Genomic DNA, 24260 nt, shown 5'->3' on the forward strand with positions numbered 1-24260 from the left:
AATTTTGTTTTTTAGCATTAAGCAATCCTTAATCCAAAAATGATTCACTATAAATAAAATAGAAGATTCTTGATTTTGAAGACAGAAAGTCTAAGCTGATTATTGATTAAGGCTTTCAGATGAGTAGGCATCAACAGCTTGATTTTAAAATGGCTTTGTTGTTGTTTAAATTGGACAAGATAAGAATCTTGTGAAACTCGTTTTTGAAACAGGAGAGTCAAGGGAGACAGACAATAAGTTGTTCTCTCTCTCTTTTTTAAATTCTCTTGTTATTTTTATCCTCAGTAAGTATGATTTCCATTAGCCTTTCTACCCTCTACTGCTCCAGGCAAGCATCCTTTATCATGACTACCTATCCGACAAATAGACAGGCCATTTTTCTCAAGAAATTACTGTGATAAATTAAGGAGACCCCGAATGAAAAACATGTGACGGTGAAACCGGATGGTAAATGATAGCAGTAATTTTTACTATTTACTAGTTTGCGGAAATAAGTTCCAAATATCCTAGAACCAATGACCCAGACTAAATCTCAAATAAGTTACTTATCTTAGCAGTATGACACCGAAATATGTTTTTTAAACACATTATGTCCCAGGTACTTCACTTGCTGTACTGAGAGCTGTTTGATTTGGAGCATTGGGACAGCAGCACCCCTCCCCCACACTCCTCCCGCAATCTCAAAAACGCGAATCACCCGACGTATGACCTAGAAATAAGGTTCCTGTGCTCCAGCCAAGGCTAACTGTAATGGTACCTAGGGGAAAGGCCTTAACTACATTCTAGTTGTAGCTAAGGTAGCCCTAACCATTTGTGTATGTATTCTTTAGATCGGTAGAAACGACATTTGTGCCCGTGAACCCGTGAAGAGGCAAGCATAAGTGTTTCCGTTCATAGTCTGGGCAGGTATCCAGCACCTTGCCCTTGCCTGGGGTCCAGCCTGTTGGTCCCCTTGTCCCATTTCTTCAGTCCTGTCCCGATTCTCCGTGCTTCCCTGGAATAGTCAATTTCCAGGGTTTTTCTAGAGGCTGGCCTAACAGTTCAGAACGGCGGCGCGGGACTGGGGCTGGCTGGCGGGCGGTCGTAGATCAGAGCCAGCAGCGAACCGCGACCTTGGGCGGTGGCGGGCGGAGCTGCGGCGACAGCCGGAACCGGGCCAGCCTCCTCCCGGCCGTGCCTGCTCGTCCCGCGGGGAAGGTACAGCAACGGAGCTGGGGGACGAAGCGTGAGAACTGGGCTGGCGAGGGAGGCTGAGGGCGGACAATAGGGTTAAAAATAGACGCGTCGCCTCCGCGGACCGGCCACAGCAGCTCCACCCAGGGAACCGCCGGCCGGAGAGTGACTAGGCTACGGTGACCGCAACCTCGGGACTCGCCCCGCCCCGCCCCGCCCCGCCCCCAGCGCGGCCCCGCCCCCAGCTGGGTGCCTGCAGGCCGGAGGCGGGGCCTCGGGCCCCCACGTCACCGCGCTGCGGCGCGCCGACCGGGTTTTCGCTGACGCACAGGCCCCGCCCCCGCCGCCCTTTCCCTCAGATCCCGAGCGCCGGTCGGAGCGAGCGCGTCAGTCGGCCGGATCGTGGAGCCGTGTGCACCCCGCCAGGCGTCCGCTCGCTGCCCGGAGTCGCGCAGCTCCTCTGGCGGAGGCGGAAGCCCGAAGAGCACCGTCCTCCGGCCCTCTCGGCCCTCAGGCCTCTCCCGCGCGCTCCGTGCGCCTCGTCGCTCGGCCGGGACGCCGCTGTGGAGGCGTGAGGCGCCGGCGGCCGAGCGCCTTGGAGCGGCGGTCGTCCGCGGCCTGCGGTTCTTCTTCTCCACCTCCTCCTCCTCCCCCGCCGCCCTCCCACCCTAGCAGCGGCGGGGCTCGGCCGCCTCGGCGCTTCTGCACGAACAAAGGAGGCCCCCGCGGCGCCGGCGTAGCTCCGCCTGCGCTCGGGCCCGCTCCGGCCCGCGGCGGCCGCTAACCCTTCCCGGAGGCCTCGGCCCGGCCCACCGCCCGGCGTCGCGCGCCTGCTCGCTAGTGCATCCGGGCCCCGCAGGGTAAGTGGCGCGGGCCGGGACGGCGCGGGGGCGGGAGCACGCCCGATCGGCGAGCACAAAGACGGGCCCGGCCCGGCGGCCGACCGACCCGGACAATGGCCCGGCGTGCTGCGGCTCCCGGCGCCGGCCGGCCGGCGGGCAGACAAAGGCCGTGACGGCTGCCGCGCCCGGCTCTCCGCGCCGCCGAGTCGTTCCGGCGAGGGGCCGCCGAGTGCATGACTCAGTGCTTTTTTGGAGCAGGCCCTGCCGGGCTTCCCGGAGCGCGGCCTGCGCTGCGAGGGGGATGGGGGGCCGCCGGGCCCCGAACTCGGTCGAAATCGCTGGGAGCCGGCCCCACGGCTCTCCCGGAGGGTTTTTTTTGTTGTTTTTTTTTTTTTTAGTTTTTCCAATGTGGTTAAGCATTCTCCCCCAAGATCCTTTTCATGGAGGCAGATCGAGCGCCTCTCCCTTTGTCTACGGGAACTTTGGTGAACGTTAACATTTTGCTCGCTTTTCCATGTACTCCATGGAGCTGTATTTTGAGGGAGGTATTAGAAGTTATATGTTGATGGAAGCTAAGAATATTACCTGGATATTTTAGGAGGAAGTAATATATGGGTCAGAACCTCGTTTCTTAAGCTTGGTATTCAGTAACCAAGAGAAATAGTACGATAAAAATGAATTTTCTCATTTTCATGATTTCTTTAAAAGTGAGATTCATAATCTCAATTGATGAAACTATTATTGACTTTTACCTTTCAAGTTTGTTCTTAAAGTGTCCCGCCCAAAATGAGGGATTTGTTTTAGTTGTACCTTTTTATTTTTGTGCCTAGGACTGGTATTAATCTGGAAAGGGAGCTTTTAAAAAACTGGCTGAGGTGACCGAGACCTGGAGACTAAGGACTTGCCCAAGGTCAGGCTTAGTGGCACATTAGAGCCTAGAATTCGGGTCTGAGCTCCAGGTTAGTGAGTGGTCTTGCCGTTTTTAACCAGGTGCCCCTGAAATAGCAATCCCATAGTTTAAAAGAAAAGCTCATTCATTTCAGTTTTTGAAGTGGAAAATAAATGTCGTTAGTCCAGCAAGGTTCGTTTTAAGTTACGAGCTAAGAAAAGCCGTGAACTTTACTTTAAAAAAACAAAACAAAACAAAAACCATCGCAGCTATGCCTGGAAGGGCTGGCTTATGGATGAATACTAAGTTTCTAACAACTTTTTTTTCCCAGAATATAAGGGAAATACAGGATATGTAAACTAACAAACACCCTATAGTTTTCATTAAATGTAAGCGTTATTTATGCTAGCGTGCATTTACCACTGTGCTGCTCACGCCCCTCTTGCCCCCTTTTCAATAACCATATTTTATTTTGCTATTAATTCTGCTTGGGTATTGTGGATTGAAGGTGAGATTGTTCTTTGATCCTGCATTAGAAAAACCTGGAGGCCTTAATTGCATTTTGTTTTGTTATGTGAGATATATGAGTGCTGCATCGTTAGTTCTTGGGGTTGTGTAGGAGTTGGCAGGCTCTGAGATATAAATAGAAGCTGATTTCAGAGGCCCCTGTTGACTAGGCTTTATGTGAGAGCCTCCATCCAGCTCAGCTTGTCACATTGCAGCCTTGTGACAGGCTGAAGCGCCCTCCCATGTGATCTAAGCTTTGGAGAAATATTAAAGCAAGCTGTGCACATGTGATGGCATTTAAAATCTGACTTAGTAGGGGAGGGGGAGCCTTATAGAAGACTGATGGTTCTTGTTCTTTCTGTGTACTTACGTTTAAGAATTTGAGTTGTATTTTCTGAAGAAGGTGGAATCCTTGTCTAAGTGGGGAATTCATTAGGTGGGATCTTCTCATTCATGTAAGGAAAGTGCTTTCTTAGTAACTAAAAACAGTTGATTTGATCGGTTGGTCTTAAGATTCCCTCAGTATACTTTTAAAGAATGTCAGGTGTTGCTGGAAGTTAGTTAGCCTAGTAAATGAGACTAGCATAGTTCTTAAGTGGGCTGAAAAAGGCCCAGCTTTTTGCATAGGATAAAGAAAGGTCAGCACACTGTATGGAGAAAATGAAGATACATAATTTGTTATTTCTTTTGTGTGTGTGTGTTACACTCAACATTTAAAAACCTCAACTAAAAGTGTTTATTAAACTGCATAAGTAATCTTGACATATTTACGCTGCCCTGCTCTGAAATGAGTCAGCTAAATTCCACTCACTATTTAAAGAGACAGTGTTCACTAAATTACTACTATTCTAAACTGTGGCTTTTAAACACTATATACAAGTTTGATTTGCTCGAATAAAGTTTTCTTGTGCTAACAAAAGCAAAGATTGCTGTCATTTAACTGCTCAAGACTGGGTACTCATGATCAGGATTCTGTCCTGGTCACATTGATTAGTCCCCTTCATCTTTGCAATTTTGGTAAAGAGTTAATAGGGTGTATCTTACTGTGTAGTAGCTGAAAAAATGAGTGACCATAATTTCATTTTAACCAAATGCACTCAAATAGTGCTTTTTACATAATTCTTTCAAAAGTAATATTTTCTAACGTATGTTTTCTCTTACACAGTGGGAAATGTAAATTTAACTCATTTTTATGCCAATTTAAACAACTTTTGAAAGGCTCAGGTATGCTTGCTATGTAAAGTTCCTTCTGGTAGCCTAACACTAGATATTAACCATGACCAAAGAGTGCTTTTATATTGCTTACATCATCAAATTTGGGATTGGAAAGATTTTTATTTTTTTAATTTATTTTTATTTTATGTGCATTGGTGTTTTTGCCTGTGTGTATGTCTGTGTGAAGGTGTCCGAAGCCCTGGAACTAGAGTTACAGATAGGTGTGAGCTGCCATGTGGGTGCTGGGAATTGAACCTGGGTCCTCTGGAAGAACAGTGCTCTTAACCACTGAGCCAACTCTCCAGCCCCAAGATTTTTATTTTTGACAGGAGAAAAAGAAATACTTGTTAGAGTTAATAGAGACTGAAAAATTGGCTGATATAGTTTCTGCTTTGCACATTGCTAGGCACTGAGGCTACATACAGGTGCCTGTCTCAGTGGAAGTATTACTGATGGTGCCCAAGTGTGTCTTTAAGACAGGTTCAGTGTGTGACTTTAAGAAAGCTGTAGGTGGGCTGTAGAGATAGGTCAACCTTTTAAAAGTGCTTGATGCTCTCATAAGAGGACCTGGGTTCAATTGCCAGCACCCACATAGTGGCTTACACTATGTGGTCTGTTAACTCCAGTTGCAGGGAGTTGAGTGAGTAGGCACCAGGGATATATGTGCACATACAAACAAACACTTACACACATAAAATAATCTTATTTAAAAGCTGTAGGGCTAAATCCAGGATTCAGCCAACTTGAACTAATAAATGTCAAGAGATGGTGATTAGTTGGATTATTGTGGGATGGTTTTTTTTTCCTCCCTGTTTTTGCATTTACTCTATTGAACTAAACATCATTTGAAATGGTTGACTTATAGTACAAGAGCAGAAAGTAAAAGTGGGAATTGTCAAAATTGATTCAAATAATACTTGATAAATTGGCAACCTGACATCTTCAGAAACTGAAATTCAATAGTAACAGATGAAATCGTATACACTTTATTGAATGGTGTAGTTTCTTTTTGGTCCTAGAACAGTTCTTTCACATTCTTTGTTTTTTTAAAGTCATTAAGATATACTCATTTATGTCTAACTAGCACAATCTTAGTTTTTGTTAGTAACAGATTTTGGTGTTTAGAAATAACAAAGGTATAGTGGTGATTGTATTGTATTCAGTTTGTTTTTGTGACATGCTAATTTCTAAAATTCTGTTTTGTTTATAGCAGAAAAATATGGCTCAGGAAACTAACCAGACCCCAGGGCCCATGCTATGTAGTACAGGATGTGGCTTTTATGGGAATCCTAGGACAAATGGAATGTGTTCTGTTTGCTACAAAGAACATCTTCAGAGACAACAGAATAGTGGCAGAATGAGCCCAATGGGTAAGTTGTTTCCAAGGAAAAAAAAAAACTTGAACTGGTGGAGAGAAAAACCTAAGAATCAAGAGAATATCGAAAACTTGAGAATGCCTGACAAGAGCTTGACATTAAGACAACAGCCCAAGTGCTTGCCGTGACTACCTCAGGAACAAATGACTATTCTGCACACGTCTTGTAATATTTTCAGTTTTCCTTTTTGAAGTTTTCATACATGTCTTTGGGTTATGACCTTTTTTTTTTTTTGTCTGAATGTCAAGTGTAGGATTGCAGTGCAGTGAAGGTGCTTAGATCACTAAATTAAATGCAAGTATTGATACTTACTAAGTCTTTATTTACTAAGTACTAAGTGCTGATTTGTTTCTGACAGATCCCTTTTTTTTAAATAGGGACAGCTAGTGGTTCCAACAGTCCTACCTCAGATTCTGCATCTGTACAGAGAGCAGATGCTAGTTTAAACAACTGTGAAGGTGCTGCTGGCAGCACATCTGACAAATCAAGGTAAGAGTGAACATTTCCAAGTCTCTAACAGGAAAGTCAAGATGTCTGTACTATACGTTTAATAATCAAGGTGGTTGTATCAGGTGGCCTTGGCTTTGCCTACGTGTGCACTGAAGGATTCCATTAATAGCTGGCTCTTGGATCATTGAATAAAGGTGTATATCACAACATACTTCATAAACCCCGCAAGGCCACTGTTAAAAATGTTGTTTTTATTTCTTTGTAATTGAGGATTAGGGATTGTAAAGATAAGACTCTTGACTGTATTACAGTGCCTCACAAGGTGTTTCAACACAACTGCTCCTTTTGCCCTTAAATTATAGGCACAGTTAAAACTCTAGATCTTACAATGTGATACTATATAAATATGCAGCCATGAGTTGATGAGCCATTTATCAAGTTACTTTCTTTATTTTTACTCATTTATGTTGGACATCAAATATCTTTTCCAAATTTTTAAATTAATCTGGTGCCATTTGATCATGTTGGAAATAACACATAATTTAAACTTGAATTGACAACTTATCTCAAAAAATAATACCCTTAACATCTTTAAAAATAATTGTTTGCTTGAACTCAAATAGAAATGTGCCTGTGGCTGCCTTGCCTGTAACTCAACAAATGACAGAAATGAGCATTTCAAGAGAGGACAAAATAACTACCCCGAAAACAGAGGTGTCAGAGCCAGGTATGCTTTTTAAGTTTAATACAAGTTCAGTTCTGAATTTCGAAGTATGAGAAAGAATTGAGTTGGTGATGGGATTCTCTCCTTTCATTGAAAAACCAAAGAGGGAGAGCTATAAATTAGAGGTCGAGCAAATAAGCAGTATCAAAGAATATAAACTATTAGTGTTTTTACCCTCTTCTGCTCATTCCCTCATTACCCTCACTCCTAAAAGCAATCAAGTAGTCTGGAAACTATTTATGTGGTAAGAACTTAATGACTTTCAATGGCATGGCCATGGGGAGTTTTATAATAACTATTTAGTCTCAACTCTGTCAGTGTTGAAGGAAACAGTAAAGCAAAAGAACATACTAATGCTGAGAGTTGTAAACATGTGGGATCCCTAGTACATGTGTTGTGAGACTTGTATGGAAGGGCTTTTGTTTTCAATGGGTAGTGGCTTTGGAGCTATTTTTATAACACAACCAGAAGTTCCCTAATCTTCCAAGAAGACTGACTTATGTTAGTGTTATCTATGTGCACGTGATTTACTCAAATCTGTTCGGTTTTGTAGACGGGAGACAGTGAAGTGTAAAATGATTGTAGGGGGGGAAATGGCAGGGGATTGCAATCTGTCTTGAAGACTTTTGCTAGTATGCCTTTTTGTTTTGTTTTGTTGTTTTGTTTTCCCCCTGTATTGTATTAGTCCCAAAAAGTCAGATTATTTGGTCATGAAATGGCAGGCAAGTCTGTATTTGTAGTAAGTCCAGCTTTGAAAAAACTGACCAAACATGTTTATGTTTTCCACACACAAGCTACTTGGAAGTAGATCTGTAGCTAATAACCACATTTGTTACTTGATAGAAATCTGATTCACTGCTATTTGTTTTTTCTTTACTTTTCTATCCTCCCTTTCCCTTGTATGTCTGAGGAGCTGATTGTTAACATTTTAAGTGTAGACAAAAAAAAAAAAAGCTAACATTCACATTCCCAACTACGTATTCTCATACCACAGGAAAAATTATATTAAGGCTGTCATCGTAGCTTAGGAAAAAATAGGTAGAATATTTTCTGTTGGTCTGCTACTAGGCTGTTGATACCACTGTGTATATTTGCTAGTGTGAATTGAGAGATCAGTTTACATTAAAGCGATCTGCTTTTCCTAGAAACTTGGTTATACTAAGCATTGGAATTAGCATGTTGTATTAGCAAATTATTTTGGTATTTTGTTTTGAAGAACTAGTAGGGGTTGGGGCTTTAATACAGCAGTCTGCAATTTTTCATTCATTGTGACAGATCTTGTTGCTAGAAATTAACAAAAAGATTAAGAAAGGGTGGGGCCTCTTGATATGTCATTTAGTCAGAAGTAATAGTGAAAATGAGTTGTGCCATTAAAAAAAAAGAACCTGGTTAGAAGCCAGTTTGGTGTATTCCTGTAATCCCACCACCAGTGCATTAGGCAGAACGATGGCCTCAAGTTCACGGAAAGCCTGGGCTACGGTGTAAGACCATGTCAAAACAACAACAAAAAAATCCTGGTCTAGTCTAAAATTAATATTTCAGAAACCTATGCAGTATGCTTGATAATCTTTGTTTAGATTTTTAGAAAGCAGCTGCTTGTTTTGTTTGAAAGAATTTCTTAACCGTTTATTTACCAGAAGTGTATACTAGTATAGTAATTGGCAGGAAATAGTCAAACTTAAGAAAAGCTGCTTAAACATACATTCCAAATCTTAGCTGTTTCTCTTAAGTACTATTCTTTTAAACTTAAACATAATTGTCAGCTAGTGATTTCCACACAGATTTCTAATCTATAACTTTGTCTTTCAGTTGTCACTCAGCCCAGTCCATCAGTTTCTCAACCCAGTACTTCTCAAAGTGAAGAAAAAGCTCCTGAGTTGCCCAAACCAAAGAAGAACAGATGTTTTATGTGTAGAAAGAAAGTTGGCCTTACAGGTATTAACACATAAAATAATTCACATCTTAAAAGAGTCACTCCAAAAGAAATTATTGGTTTTACACAGTACTAAAAAAGAAAGAGAAGGGGTCCTAACATTTCCAGAAAGGAAGGGCTAGTGGGCTGAGAGGTTGGATTTAATTTCCATCCAGTTGTAATGTTGGCCTAGTCATGTAATCATTATCATTAACCTTGGGCCTTGTGAATTGTTTTTATTTATCTGATAAATAAAGAAACGTCTGTCCCTTTTGATTTTTGATTCCTTCCTTTGTTGCTTACAGAAAAAAGGGTAGCTGAACTAACAGCAATGAACACCTACGTGGAGCCAGGCATGAAATGGTCTAGGTGTTTTTTACAGCAGAATTTTATAGTTGGTTGTATATGTAGTTTTCATGTAAAATACTCAGCTCAGGGGTGGTTTGGTAAGGCTGTGTTCTGAATTCAAGTCATCTTAATTCTAGAGCTTGCATGAATTCTACCCCATTGTCAGGATTGACATGGTCTTTCATAATCAAAGCAGTGAAAATCCATTCCTTTTCTCTAGTGACTAGAGTGCTTGTTTTCCTAATTGCTACAAGTTGCCAAGTGATTGCTCTTGTTTGTGCAGGGTTTGACTGCCGATGTGGAAATTTGTTTTGTGGACTTCACCGTTACTCTGACAAGCACAACTGTCCATATGATTACAAAGCAGAAGCTGCAGCAAAAATCAGAAAAGAGAATCCAGTTGTTGTGGCTGAAAAAATCCAGAGAATATAAAATTACTACATGTGAAGAGACTGAAACTTTGTTTTTATTTTAATATATCGTAGGAAAACATTAAAGAGCAGATGCATGGCCATTTTCCTTTGATGTTCTCCAGAGTTTTGCTTTATACTTGTCTGTCTTATAATTGATATTTTAGGATGTTTGGGTGTTTGTTACAGGCAGAATTGGATAGATACAGCCCTACAAATGTATATGCCCTCCCCTCAGTAAAATTGGACAAAATCTGCACAACAAATTGAAATACACAGATAATAGGAACAAAATTTAGTTCCGTGTGCCAAATTAAATGAATGAAATCTCTGCATGTTTGCAGCATATCTGCCTTTTGGGAATGTAATCAAGGTATAATCTTTGGCTAGTGTTATGTGCCTGTACTTTAAAAAAAAAAAAATGGTACACCAGAAAAGGACTGGCAGTCTACTACCATAGTCAAACTTCACCTTAATTTCGACATGACTTTTGGAAGCAGGAAGAAAGCTACAAAACCAGTATTTTGGTGCCATGTATAAGCCTGGTTAAATTGGTCTTCTAAAAGCTGTCAATTAGGACATTCTGCGAAAGGTAACGTCAACAACTGGTTATAAGTAAAACCATCAAGTCAACAACAGGGTGCCTGAGATAATCTTTGAAGCTTTTTGTGCTGGCCTGCACCGGAAGATAAATCTGCATTCTCATTACTAAAATTGTAGCACAGAACTGCACTAGGATTTGTTTACAAGAAGAAATTAAACTCTACGTTTGGTTTTCACATACAGCAGCTCTGTTAAATAACATGCATCTGAATTTTAAGTTGCAAAGGTATCTGAACAGTTAATTTTTCATGTGCATCTTTTGTTGAATGTTTTGGTTCAAGAAAGAATGTTTAAAGCTTTTTAAAGACTTCAGTTCTTAATGTAACTGTACCCTTCTGCATGGAAAATCATAACCAACATGGCTGCAGTAGACTTCTTTAGTGGTATCCAGCACCACTTGCAGAGGGCTGCTTTATCATATTGTATTTGGGTGTAGGACTCTAGTGTTCTTGGGTGTATTGCATGGGCTGCATTATCTACAGCATTGTACAATAACAACTAGAAAAGGCAGTATACTTCACTGATGCTTGTCTGGTAATATCACTTCTGTGTTATAATGGAAGGTTTTTTTGTGATGTATGAAACTTGTGTTTTTTATATATAAATGAGTATAGTTAGATTAGTGTTGTGGTAATGCCTGTTTTCATCTGTAAATAGTTAAGTATGTACACAAGGCACTACTTCTGATTTATTGCAGTGTTCAGTCCTAGTTTTTCTTTATTAAAACATTCAGTTTTGCTTCAATTTTATGTACTTCAGTTCTGAGTTAGATTTGCAGATGTGTACAGATAGTTCATATTTATGTATTGCACATAATCATGCTATTCAGCATTGATGCTATATTGTATTATGTAAATAATAAAAGCAGTGTACAGAGGGAAACTTCTGGTTCATTGGGTTTCTAAGCCTTAGACCCCCAAACAGGGAAAATAGATATTCAATTGTCTCTTGCAAATTTATTTTTCATGATCATTCTTGAACTCCATCATGTGAGTACCATGAGCTGGTCATGAAACTTCCTCAGGTGTGGCACTGTTAGGCAAATTTTGAAGAGCTCAGGTGAAATGGCCCTAAAATTTGAGGAAGGAATGAAATTTAAATAATTCCATATATGTATATATTCTGTGTTTCTTCTGGTAGCATAAGACTGCTGAATGGTAAATAGATATGACTTACCTTTTTTTTTTTTTTAACAGAAACCAGTTGCTTTATTTGTGTGGGTTTGGCTCTAATGTAGAGAGGAAAGCAAGCACCTTAGACTGAGTCTATGCAGTTGTTACGCTTAAATAATAAGGAATAGCAGCAAATGCTCCAGGCCAGCTGAAATCAAGAATAAAGCCTTTGCTTTTCAGGGATGACTTCAGAGTGGAAATAGCCTGGTTCACTTCCATCCCTTCTTGGATGAATGCTGCTGTTACATCAAGTTGAAATGCTTTGCAGGAGTCCATGTGTTGAGCAGTATTATCCCCTCAGTCTGTAGGGTATTGGTTGAGTTAAAAGCATTTTAAAAGGGAAACTTGTTCATTTTAAAATTACTTTGTCTCCTTACAAATGTCAACAAAAGTCTGATGCTTTATCTTTTTTTCTAGAACTGAACCAAAGGCTGCATGCATGTTAATGCAAGTACTTCTGACCTAAAAGTTAGATGCTCAGATGGTGAACCCTTGTGCATACCTCCCCCCCCATCAATGTGTGGAGTCTTTGGTAGTAAAACATTGCAAAAATCAGTGATTCCATTATCACATTTTGGGGGTAGGGAGGAATGTTAGGGTCTCAACCCTAGCTCTGGTCTGGGACTCATTGTGCAGCCCAGGTTAATCTGTTACTTGTAATCCTGCCTTGTCTTGCAGGTGCTTGGGTTAAAGGAATGTGAGCTCTTGGCTACATGCACACACATCTCTCTATATAAGTCATATACCCATGTGTCCATATTGTCTGTATAACCTATATATGTGTGTTATAGATCCAAATCTTATGGTCCCTGTCTATATATATGGGGGGACCTTAAGATTTGGATTTAGATATTTTAAGAACAGCTAGGGAGAATAGTTTCAGTGTGTAAGGCACCTAGGAAGATTCTTCCTGGGTTCTTCCTAGACTCTTGAATTCAGTGTGTCTCATTCTAGACTAATTTAACTGCTATGTACATTGTAATTAAGTACTATGTTAGTCCTGTAAATAGGCAAATCTTTACATGTAATCTAGTGGGCCTTTTCTAAAGCTAGGGCTTCTAACCCAGTGGATGGTTACAAAGGAAAGATAGGTTGTGTGTGTGTCTGTGTCTGTGTGTGTGTGTGTGTGTGTGTGTGTGTGTGTGTGTGTGTGTGAAGGATTTAGTATTGGGCTATCATTGCTGTAAGGCCATACTTACCTGCTTCGTTTTTTAGAATATCACGTGTAATTCAGGAATGTCAGTAAAGCACTTAAAACAGTAAGGAATTTAAAATTAAATAGCATACTTGCTATTTAACTTTTCAGAATGACATTTAGAACTTGGATAAAAAATTAATTTGGTTGCACCAAACTACCTAAGGGAAAGGCTAAGATCTGTAGCTTTTGTTTTTGAATTTGAAATGATCTTGCTTTGTACCCTTGAATTTATAGCAGTCTTGCCAGTCTTGGTATTGCAAGATTGTGCCACCGTGCCTGGCTGACTAGTTGGTTGATTTTGAGACTGACTGCCAATTGTAAATCACCGTGTAGCCTAGGCTGATCTCAAACTCCTGCCTCAGCATTCCAAGTGCTGGATTATAGCCTGCCATACCTATCTTAAGATCTCTAACTTTCACAGTAGTTTGAATTGATTAGAGGCATTCTTCTGAGTTAGGTTCTCTTTGAAGATGTCTACATTAAGAGTTCCTAACTAGTAACCCAAAAAGGGTAAATATCTACTAAGATAGTGGAACAATGCTAAACATATGCAGGCTTTATTTTTATGTATGTTCTTAGGGTTTCGAAATGACTATATGGCTATATGAAGCCTCAGCTTGTTCCATACCCACCACTTGAAGTATGTGTGCATTTTAGGTAAATGTCATAACTTGGGCAAGTCTTTACTTTCTGTACACAACCTGCATGTATATAAATTCATTTGAAACAATTCTTAAAGTGGATGTTGTCTGCTGTACTAGATCATAACTCAGGAGAGTGTTAGTGTCAATAAGATTGTGTACCTGAGGTCTGGAGAGAGAACAGAGTACTTGGTGCTCCACCTTAGGTCGAAAGTTCAGTTTCCAGCACCTACATAGGGTGACTCACAACTGCTTGCAACTCCAACACTTCAGGGAACATTCTAGCTTTTGCAGGCACCATGTGTGCTGCCACCAAGCCTGACGACCTGGGTTGCAACCCCAGGACCCAGAGAGCTACCTGTCCTTTGACCTGCATGCAAGCACCACACACACAATATAATTTAAAGATGATAATTGCAGAGGACAATTTTGTATCCCCTAGAGTACATTTCTGTCCAAGTATAAGTGAGCTTTGTAGCATAAATATAAATATTTTGTTCACAACAGCTGAGTGCTGCTTTCCTTTTGGTTAGGGATACACCCCCCACCACCACCAGCACACACACACACACACACCTGAGACAGGGTTTTTCTGTGTAATTTTGGTGCCTATCCTGGATCTCTGTAGACTAGGCTGTCCTCGAACTCACAGAGATCCTCCTGCCTCTGCCTCCCAAGTGCTCAGCTTTTGCAGGCACCATGTGTGTGTCAGCAGGGATACATTTCTTCACATGAGAAGTTTTTTGCTTTTTGAGGCAGGTTCCTATATAGCCCTGGCTGTCTTAGAATTTGCCGTGTAAACCAGGCTGGTTTTGAGATTAAAGGTGTGGGCCATGACTACATGAGATACTTAACAATAGCAAGATGAAGTAAATTATAGGTTACTTGTAAGCAAATTGATACTCTTGAGTTTTTTTTTGTTTTTGTTTTTTTTTTTCAATTGTCACTACAGAACTTTTAGATTTTAGCTAGGCATATAGCATCTTGTGCCAAAATCCCAGCACTCCAGAGGCTGAGAGGATTACTGAAAGTTTCAGGCCAGTCTGGGCTGTGTGAGACACGTTAGGATTTGGGGCCATGTGCATCTGAAATGGTGAAATATACAAAAGCAGTTTGGGGGTTAATTTGATAGTTTACTCAAAAGTTAATAGGAAATCTCTACATTACCAATGTTCAATCAAGGACAGGAACTGTTCACAAAAGAAATAGTCCATAAACTCACTGTATCTATGTGTTTCCACAATAGGCCAAATACCCATGTCTACATTTCTCAAGCAGCTTGTGTGTATAATCCACAGCAAATTTAAGTTCACTGGCCCATCACTAAAGATAGATTCAAACATACAAATTACATTAACACCTAAATAGTGCTTGAGGCCTTCTGTTGTGTCCCATCTTTCTACTTTTACACAACCCCTAGTGTTTTGTTTTTTGTTTAATTCTATGTCCACACCTATGAGAAAATTACTTCACTAGAGTATATTTCCCAAGGAAGCCCTCCTTTGGAGTTAAGGTATATAGCTAATAAACCTACATAGTGTACTAAATGGTTTCTAACATTAAGCTTTGAGGTTAATGTAAAGTCATTCTGCAGTAAAAACTTGTTAGAAGAGTGGTTACTGTGCCAACATATTAGTCTTTAGCCATTTGAGTTTTATATTATGTAGAGAAAAGCTTAAGACACTTTTAAAAGTGCCATTTTCAGCTATACTACTAGATAGTGTTGAATATCTGGGGTCACATAACCAATTTTATTACTGCCTAGGTTATATCAATGAGAAAAATATCAGATGAAACCTATTTGAAGCAAGTTCAATTTCATTGTGTCACATTGGGCATGGCTTTTAAGAGCTGGGGTGATGTGTATGTTTGAGGCTTTAAAAGAAAGGTTTTTGTGAATTAAAGAGTAGTTAGTGGTTGTTATTTCTTGATAAATTGAGACATGTAACTAGCAGGAAGCCTACATATGACTCTTGTGTAAAACAGAACAGCTATGTAATTCAATAGAGGATTATGCCAGTATAAAATATTAGATGAAAAAATGTAAGATGATGGTTATATTCCTAGAATGCTAGAACCAGGGTTTGAAATGGACAGTAAGGTTACTTTTATTCAGCTCTTTCATTGGGCTCTATCCTCCACTCATATTTTGTTGTTGAGTTTTCTTAAAAGTGGTTTTCTGTGGTATTAAGAATAGTAGGAATCAATTTTTTTCCGTTTTAAGGCCAGAGTTGTTTTTTGTATGTGGTTCTTCTGCACAATTCACTCCATTTTGTTTAACTCCTACAAGGACCATCTCAATGCAGTGAATCAAGGTCTGGTTTAGGCATACCACAAATGCAATGTGTTTTAAACAAAAGCTAGAAACAGTGTGAATTTGCTTGCCTAGAAAACAGGTCCTGTTCAGGCTAGAGCACCCAGTGCTGCATCAGTTTAATTTATGCTTTTAAAGACCTTCGCGGAAGGGATGGTAATATACAGCCATTCCTATTTGGCCTGGAGATAAACTAGCCATGAGCTACAGTTACTAAGAACATCAGGAGCAGGGTGATTAGGCAGAATTCCCAGTATCTAGCAGGAAACAAATGTTCTGGTGTCTAAGTGCTGAGGTAATCTAAACTGCTTTCTGGCCAAACTGGAGTTTTTCTGGCCATCTTCTGGATTTGGGAGGCTATTCTTGAAAAGATCTCTATTAAAGTATATCAGAAGGGATATTCTATAAGACTGATAACCAAAAAAAAAAAATTTACTTACTCAAAATACTACTAACTGAGAGTGTTTGTACAAGTAGTATTTTAAAATCCTTTTACAGGTGCTGCAATAGAAATGTAAGTATTATGTAACTTTAAATTTCATGACAACCACTTCTGAAGAAGTAAAAGATGAAATTAATTTTTGTGTATTCTGTTTAACCTAGTATATCCAGAGTAGTATCAGTATCCCAGCACTTGGGAGACAAAGGCAGACAGATCTCTTGTCAGTTTGAGGCCAGCTTGGTCTACATAAGTGAGTTCTGGGCAGGCAGGGCTATACAATAAAAGTGAGTTCTGAGCCAGACAGGGCTACACAGTGAGATTCTGTCTGAAAAATAGTCTGCGACTCTGGAAAAGTTACTTTTGCACCTGAGTGCCTTCATCGATACAGATGAAATGATGATGTGGGTAATAGGTTAAATAGCATTAAACATTAAATGTAGTTACAAGTCTTCTGAGCCATTTCATATGGGTGCTGGGAAGCAAACGGGTCCTCTGGAAGAACAGAAAATGCTCTTAACTATTGAGCCATTTCTTCACACACACACACACACACACACACACACACACACACACACACACACACACACACACCTACCTTTAAAAAGCCAACCAAACATAAAACCAGGGTCTTATTGGATAGCCCAGTCTGGCTTCAAGCTCAGTGTCCTCCAATCTTAACCTTTCCAGTGCTGGAATTATAGGTATGCATCACCATACCTGGCTTTACATTACTTAACACAGCTGAGAACCTCTGTAAAAGGCCTATTCCCAGGTGTCTAAGAGGCCTGGTTTTAATAGGTGGAGTATAAGAATCAGTCTTGAGATGAACGAAAATCAATGTGGTAGAATGGAAATGGAATCCCACCACTAGGCTTTCTTCATTGCCTTCTGTTTTAAGCTCAAGTCTGTAAGTCACTGAAATTACATTCTATATTTGGTATCTGTTTCTTGCTTGTGGAAATTGCATTCTATATTTGGTATATTTCTTGCTCAAAACAGATCTGTGTCTCAAAAGATTGTGGATCTAAATGGCCTTTGGGGGAAGAATCTTGAGTATTTTAAAAGGGAATTTTATGTCACATAAACCAAGGATATGCCTCCTTTTCAGAGGTATTAGAAGACTTGTAACTTTTCTCTTTGTGTCAGAGGTAACAAGAATGGGTGTAGGTTGAAAGAGCACATGCATTCATGAGGCACAAACATAGTACTCTAGTTGGTCAGACATGGTAGCATGCCTTTAATCTCAGCACTCAGGAGGCAGAGACAAATGGATCTCTATGAGTTTGAGGCCAGCCTGGTCTACATAGTGAGTTCCAGGCCATGCAAGGTCTATGAAATCAGACCCTGTCTGAAAAACAAGTCATTACCATCATCCATCTGTGACGGGGAATTTTCATCTGACCATAACAAGATCCTGTTCTTGGACTGTGCTCATGGCAGCTAGAGCAGAACAATACAGTGGTAGCCAGATCTATGGTGATGGTCAGGAGACCCTTCCCTGGATTCAAGTTTTTACCTGTCCGCAGCTACACGTGATCTTGGGAGATGTTAGACCACATAAAGAAGTAAAGACTGACGACAGGACTCTATGAGTTTGCCATCCATGATGAGGTGGGACTTCATGGCGATGCATGTTTACAGGATTACCCACACATCTGTAAGTAACCCCATACCTGTGCTCTGTAAGAAAGCACAATAAACTCATTGTTCTCACCAAGTTGAACCTTGGTGAAATTATACTTATTAGTGATGCACATCGAGGTGGTTGGACCTGTGTCTCTCTAGGAAAAGGTAACAACACTTGCCTAGTTAGTCATTGTGGCTGTTGTAGTTTGAATGAGAATGATCCCCATAGGCTCATACATTTGAATACTTGGCTCCCAATTAGTGGAACTGTTTGAGAAAGATTAAGAAGTGTTGCCTTGCTGGACGGTGGTGGTGCACACCTTTAATACCAGCACTCAGGAGTCAGAGGCAGGCCTGAGCTACAGAGTGAGTTCCAGGAAAGGCACAAAGCTACACAGAGAAACCCTGTCTCGGAAAAAAAAAAAAAAAAGTGTTGCCTTGTTAGAGGTATGTCATTGGGAGCCAGCTCTGACTATACCAGGCCCAGTCTTACTCGATAACTCCATCTTGCAGATAAGATGTGAGCTTTCAGCTACTTGTCCAGCACCATGCCTCCCTGCCTGCTACCATGCTCCCTGCCATGATGGTCATGGACTAACCCTGAGTCTGTAAGCAAGCCCTCAGTTAAATGCCTTACTTTATAAGTTGCCTTGGTCATGGTGTTTCTTTACAGCAATAGAACAGTCACTAAGACAGTGACACATGTCTGAAATCCAGCACTTGGGAGGTAGAAACAGGAGGATTACCACAAGTTTGAAACCTGCATGGTCTGTATAGCAAGCTGTAAGCCAAGCAGGACTACATAGTGAGATCCTATCTCAACAAAGCAACCCTTTCTGCTCCTCTGCCTCATCACCATCATCATCATCTTGCCTTGCCATTTCCCTCATACCCTTCTTCTATTACTCCTCTCAAACACAGACCATGGTCTCGCTTTGTTTAGTGAGTGTTTCCAGCCAAGAATGTGAGTTTCAAATGTGTTACCTTCCACATTTGTCTTAACCTTTTAGGTCCAAAATTTTTATTGTATTCCTAGCTGAATTGTATGATGAACAAAACCAATTCACTCTATACTGCTGTTTCCATGGCTGAAATAGTAGAGAGGTTCAGTGTCAATCTAATCAGGACAATGGTTCATTATCACTCCTCTCTATGTAGAATTTCTTTTGAACTTGCATCCCAAACTGCTATTGCAGTAGAGATATCTTAGAATCAGTCTTTGAGTTCTAATCCTTTGATCCAGAGACAAACGTGATGAGGTTTAAGTCATGTTGAAGACTGGAAAGGTAGCTTAAATATTTTAATGAAGACATTCCTAAAACTTGGCTCACCAAAATCAATTGGAGAGTTAAAAATAACCACACATGCCTGGCTTAGTACTCTTGAATCTTAAATCATTCCCAGTAGATCAGAAAAAAGTGGGAGAATCTGTATTTTTTTTATTTTCTACCCTATACGATTTTGTTAAGCAGCCATCAGAAACACTGTTTTGAAATATACTTACTGTCTGGCATAAATGAAACTTATACAATAAAAAGAGAGGGGAACTTGGCTGGTCCAGAAGCTCACTCACTTGAATGTGGTACCCAGTGGCAGCAGTGTTAGAAAATGGGGCACTGAGAGATAACTGGATCGTGAGGGCTCTAACATCATCACGAATTAATGAACTGATAGATCATAGCCAGAGGGATTAGAAAGTGGTAGAAATGACAGGAAGTCAGCTCTGGTAAAGGGGGGCAGGTCTGAGATGTCATCAAGGGTGGAACTTTTCTCTGGCCCTTGATCTCTCTATCTCCTGGCAACCATGAAGTCAGAAGCTCAGCTCTGCCATACCACAGGCCCAGGACAATGGTGCCAAGTGACCACAGACTAAAACTGCCAGCCAAATGAATCTTCCTTCCTTTAAACTGTTTTTGTGTTGTCATTGTTTGTTTTTGTTTTTGAGGTATCTTGTCACGATGATAAGAAGTTAGCAGTGGGTATCCATGGTCTCATGTGTACACAGGACCACATTAAAGCACTTCACAAAATGGGACCAAACCCATTTTGATCTGAAACTTGAGTGTTTCTCAATATGTAGCTCAGGTTTTAGGCTGGTGCTTCTGAAAAGCAACCACTTAGGCCCATCATTTCTTGGAGTTGAGTGAAATCCAACAACAAACCCTTAGTTACAATGCATAGACCACTCATTTTACCTACTAATTCACTGATACCTTTTTTTTGTCATAAGTTTCACCCTGTCTTCTCTGGTTCAAAGCTACCTCAGTGAGTAAAGAAATACCTGAGCTGGACAGGAGTATAAAAGATATTCTTTTTTTTCCCCCGGAGCTGAGGACCGAACCCAGGGCCTTGCGCTTGCTCTACCACTGAGCTAAATCCCCAACCCCTAAAAGATACTCTAAGTCAAACTGCTGTACTGATAATTGAGTAAGCAGAGGGGGCTTCTTTCTGCAGAAGGGAAAGAGATATAACTGTTGACATAAACTCTGGAAATAAGGACTTGAAATCTTACCTACATGAGATGACCTGCATGAAAAAAAAAAAAAACATGTCATCAGCTGTAGCTCAAGATCAGCAGAGTTCTAGGGTCTGGGGAAAATGCAGACCTCAGCACACTGTTCAGAAGGATTCACAGGTTCCTCCTTCAGAAAGCAGTGAACTTTAGGACGTAGTTTACACAATGGTACATATTCAGACAAAATAGACTGAATGACCACCTCCCAAGTAATAAGAGTTCTCCTCCAGGAGAGAAATATAATAATGGGGACGTAGAGAGGAGACACAGTACTGAGCTACTAGGCAGTTGACATGAATGTCTGAATAGTATCCTACTAGTTTTCTCTCTTTTGGGGGCACCATGCATGTGTGTGCATACAGAGTACATGCAAGTCATGTGTGTGAACATGCATCAAAGCCAGAAGTTGATGCTGAGTGTCTTCCTTAGTTGCTTTCCATCTTCTTTTGTTGAGACAGGGTCTCTCAGTGAGCCTACTCCTCACCAATTTGGTTAGATCAGCTGATCAGAAAGCTCTAGACACTGGCTTGGCCACACTACCCCGGCTTTGGGGTTATTGACACATTTGTTGGGAGGAATTTGAACTCAGGCCTTTGTGCTTGCATAATAAGCACTTCACTGCCTGAGCCCCCTCCCCATCCCTCTTGGAGCCTCTTGACTCGAGGATTTCCTGGATGCAGAGTCATCTTGAAATTTGCATTGAAGGCATTTCCAGGGTGAACTGTCTTAAACTGTCTACAAAGAACTTTAGTAGAAAATGATCTATAGCCAGCTGTCTCACTGAGTCTAGGCCTACTCATTTGACATTTCTTTTTCTCTCAGAAAACTGCACCACAGTATACATTATTTGAACATGACAAACTTAATATGACATTTTCCACCTAGACTAACAAAACTGAGCCAATGACATTCTTGGAATTTATTTTATCTAGTTCATTAGGAGAAGTCTAGATATTGAAACCAACATTTATTCATCTCTTTAGCAGAGATAGGACAACAATGGCATGTTTTTAAAAGCCATGAATTACATACTCATGCAGTCAGAAACCCACTATAATATCAGTTGACTGTACAAGTTGACAATGATCAAGGGTCTCACATTGAGCAGATATAACAAAACAGAGCAAACCCCAAAGCAGCCTGACAATTAGCTGCTCTTAGGAAATGATTATAGTCAAAGGTAGAGTCCTCATGAAACAAAACTATTACCCTTATAATGGAGATCCAAAAGGCCTAGGGAGTTGGCTTGGTCAGTATGTATACAGACAGGAGGATCCCTGGGGCTTGCTGGGAAGCCCATTTAGCTGAATTATCAAGTGTCAGTGAGAGATCCTGTCCCAAAAATACTATGGATAGCAACTGAAGAAGACACTGGACCTTAATCTCAGACTTTCTAGCCACCAGAACTATAAAGAGTCAGAAAAAGTAAGTTACCCCAGTCCTAAAAGGCTAAGCAGACTAAGACAGTGGTGGTCTGAGCTGGAGACACCATCCCAAACACAATACAACTATTGGGCATTAAAAAAACAAAAACTGTACCATGAAGACTGTGTTCTGTATTTTCCCATTTTTTTTTTTCAATATGAAATGATTTCTGGTGGCTGTTGTGTACTTTTTAACTTGTAGCAACATTCTAAAACAAAAGGTCTTTTTTTATTTTAAAGATTTATTTATTTATTATGTATACAATGTTCTGCCTGCATGTATGCTTGCACATACAGAAGAGGGCACCAGATCTCATTACAGGGGGTTGTGAGCCACCATGTGGTTGCTGGGAATTGAACTCAGGACCTCTGGAAGAGCAGCCAGTGCTCTTAACCACTGAGCCATCTCTAGCCCCAGCAAAAGGTCTTAACAAATATTACAATATCATGATATTTCCCTTAAAACATCAAGATAAATGAATGGATGTGTCCTGTACCTTAATTATTTATATGAGGCCAGTAATACACTTACTATATTGAAAAGATTGCAGTTAAGCAATGAGTGCCTGTTGAACTGCAGTGAACAGTTTGATTGTTGGAGGAAGATTAAGAAGAGAGTGCAAATAAAATCTTTGACATTAGATACATCTTCCTTTTGGGTTGGAGATTTTTTTTTTTTTAAGATTTATTTATTTATTATGTATACAGTATTCGGCCAGCATGTATGCCTGCATGCCAGAAGAGGGCACCAGATCTCATTATAGATGTTGTGAGCTACCTTGTGGTTACTGGGAATTGAACTCAGGACCTCTGGAAGATTAGCCAGTGCTCTTAACCACTGAGCCATCACTCCAATCCCCTCGGGTTGGAGATTCTAAAAGGCAAGAATTTTCCACCATAGAAATAAAAAAACATCTATTTATATGCCTTTCACCTCAACTAATTTTTAATCTCCTTACATCCTCCTGGAATCATTAGTTCCTAACAGTACTTTGCCCAAAGAACCTAAAAATCCCCTCTGTGTATGTGTTTATCTATAGATGAATTTCTAAACAGTCTTATTAAATAAGAAACACAGAGCCCAAATACAGGGGTGAAAGCTGTGGAGATCAGAGAAATAGTGAGAGCCACCAGCTGACCTTACTCACCACATTGCTGTAGCTTCCCCTGAGAGAACCAACTTCTTCCTGTCTAACCTGTGCCTTTATTGCCTTGCTTTTCTGCCTTCTCATTGGCTCTTAGTCCAGCCACCTTACTTCCTTATCACTGCCTGTCTGTACAGACCTCCAGGTCTCTATGATTGGTACTGGGATTAAAGGCGTGTGTCACCACGCCTGGCTGTGTCCTTGAACACACGGAGACTCTGCCTGCCATGTGATCGGATTAAGGGCATGTGCTACCACCACCTGACTTCTGTTTATGGCTGGCTATGACCTCTGATCTCCAGGCAAACTTTATTTATTAACATACAAATAAAATATCACCACATTTCAGCACAAATATCACCACATTTATCTCTGTCTCACTCTCATTTTGCCAACTGATTGTGTGTGTGTGTGTGTGTGTGTGTGTGTGTGTGTGTGTGTGTGTGTGTGTCACATTCATGTATGTACATGTGTGCAGGTGTAGATGGAAGTCTTCCTGTCCCACCTGGTCCACAGGCACTCAGACCCAAGTAAACATATAGAGGCTTGTATTAATTAAAACTGCTCAGGTATTAGCTAAGGTCTACCATTGACCAGCTCTTACATTTAAACTCAGCCCATTTCTGTTACTCTATATGATGCCATGTGTTCCATGGCTTTATCTGTGTGCCATTACATTCTGCTTCCTGGACAGTGGGCTGGTGTCTCCTGACTCAGCCTTCCTCTTCCCAGAATTTTCTTAGTCTGTTTATCCCACCTATACTTTCTGTCTGGCTACTGGCTAATCAGCATTTTATTAAACCAGTGTACAAAAGCATTATCCCACAGCATGCAGGAGTGTACTCATGCAGGTTCAAATGGAGGCCAGAGGTTACCATTGGAGTGTTTTCATCAATCACTCTTCCATCTTGTTTTTTGAATTAGCTTCTCTCACTAAACCTAGAATTGTCCTGTCTCAGCTTCCCAGTGCGGGGGTTGTAGACATGTACTTACTCACTCAGCTTTTTATGTGGCTTCTGGAGGATCTGAACTCAGATCCTCATCCTTGTGCAGCAAACATTTTAGCTACTGAGCCATCTCACACAAACCCTAAACATGACATCCGTTAAAGACTAGATTCATTGTAAGTGAAACATACACATTTCATAGAGCTACAGATGACCTCAAGAAAACCGAAACTGATGTCCCCCCTGTTCTGGAATCTCCAAGTCTGGACTCAATATGTCAGTAGGGTTTCTTCCTTCTGGAGGCTCTGGGGGAAATCAATTCCATAACTGTATTCTAATTTCTGATAGCTGTAAATAAGTCTCCCTCCCCTCTCTTCTCTCCCTCCA

General features: G+C 40.8%; 2 protein-coding genes across 7 annotated transcripts; both read left to right on the forward strand.

Moving 5' to 3' along the window:
• Positions 1 to 589: 589 nt before the first annotated feature.
• LOC143271186 (uncharacterized) lies at positions 590 to 2033 on the forward strand. Its single transcript, XM_076563347.1, has 3 exons — positions 590 to 598; positions 1041 to 1197; positions 1533 to 2033. Exons 1-3 carry the CDS (start codon positions 590 to 592, stop codon positions 1955 to 1957), a joined length of 591 nt encoding a protein of 196 aa, XP_076419462.1. The 3' UTR covers positions 1958 to 2033.
• Zfand5 (zinc finger AN1-type containing 5) lies at positions 1538 to 11331 on the forward strand. Of its 6 annotated transcripts, XM_076561127.1 has the most exons (8): positions 1563 to 2033; positions 2846 to 2925; positions 4577 to 4635; positions 5837 to 5996; positions 6380 to 6491; positions 7076 to 7179; positions 8986 to 9111; positions 9720 to 11331. In XM_076561127.1, the coding sequence occupies exons 4-8, from the start codon at positions 5846 to 5848 to the stop codon at positions 9866 to 9868; spliced, it is 642 nt and encodes a 213-aa protein (XP_076417242.1). In that variant the 5' UTR covers positions 1563 to 2033; positions 2846 to 2925; positions 4577 to 4635; positions 5837 to 5845; the 3' UTR covers positions 9869 to 11331. The 6 variants fall into 6 exon arrangements, with proteins under 6 accessions (XP_076417229.1, XP_076417242.1, XP_076417244.1 ...); XM_076561129.1 differs by lacking the exon at positions 4577 to 4635 and having other exon boundaries at positions 1576 to 2033; XM_076561114.1 differs by lacking the exons at positions 2846 to 2925; positions 4577 to 4635 and having other exon boundaries at positions 1538 to 2033.
• The last annotated feature ends 12929 nt before the right edge of the window (positions 11332 to 24260 follow it).

Source organism: Peromyscus maniculatus, chromosome 1 (genome assembly GCF_049852395.1).
Source record: "Peromyscus maniculatus bairdii isolate BWxNUB_F1_BW_parent chromosome 1, HU_Pman_BW_mat_3.1, whole genome shotgun sequence".
NCBI classification, from domain to species: domain Eukaryota; kingdom Metazoa; phylum Chordata; class Mammalia; order Rodentia; family Cricetidae; genus Peromyscus; species Peromyscus maniculatus.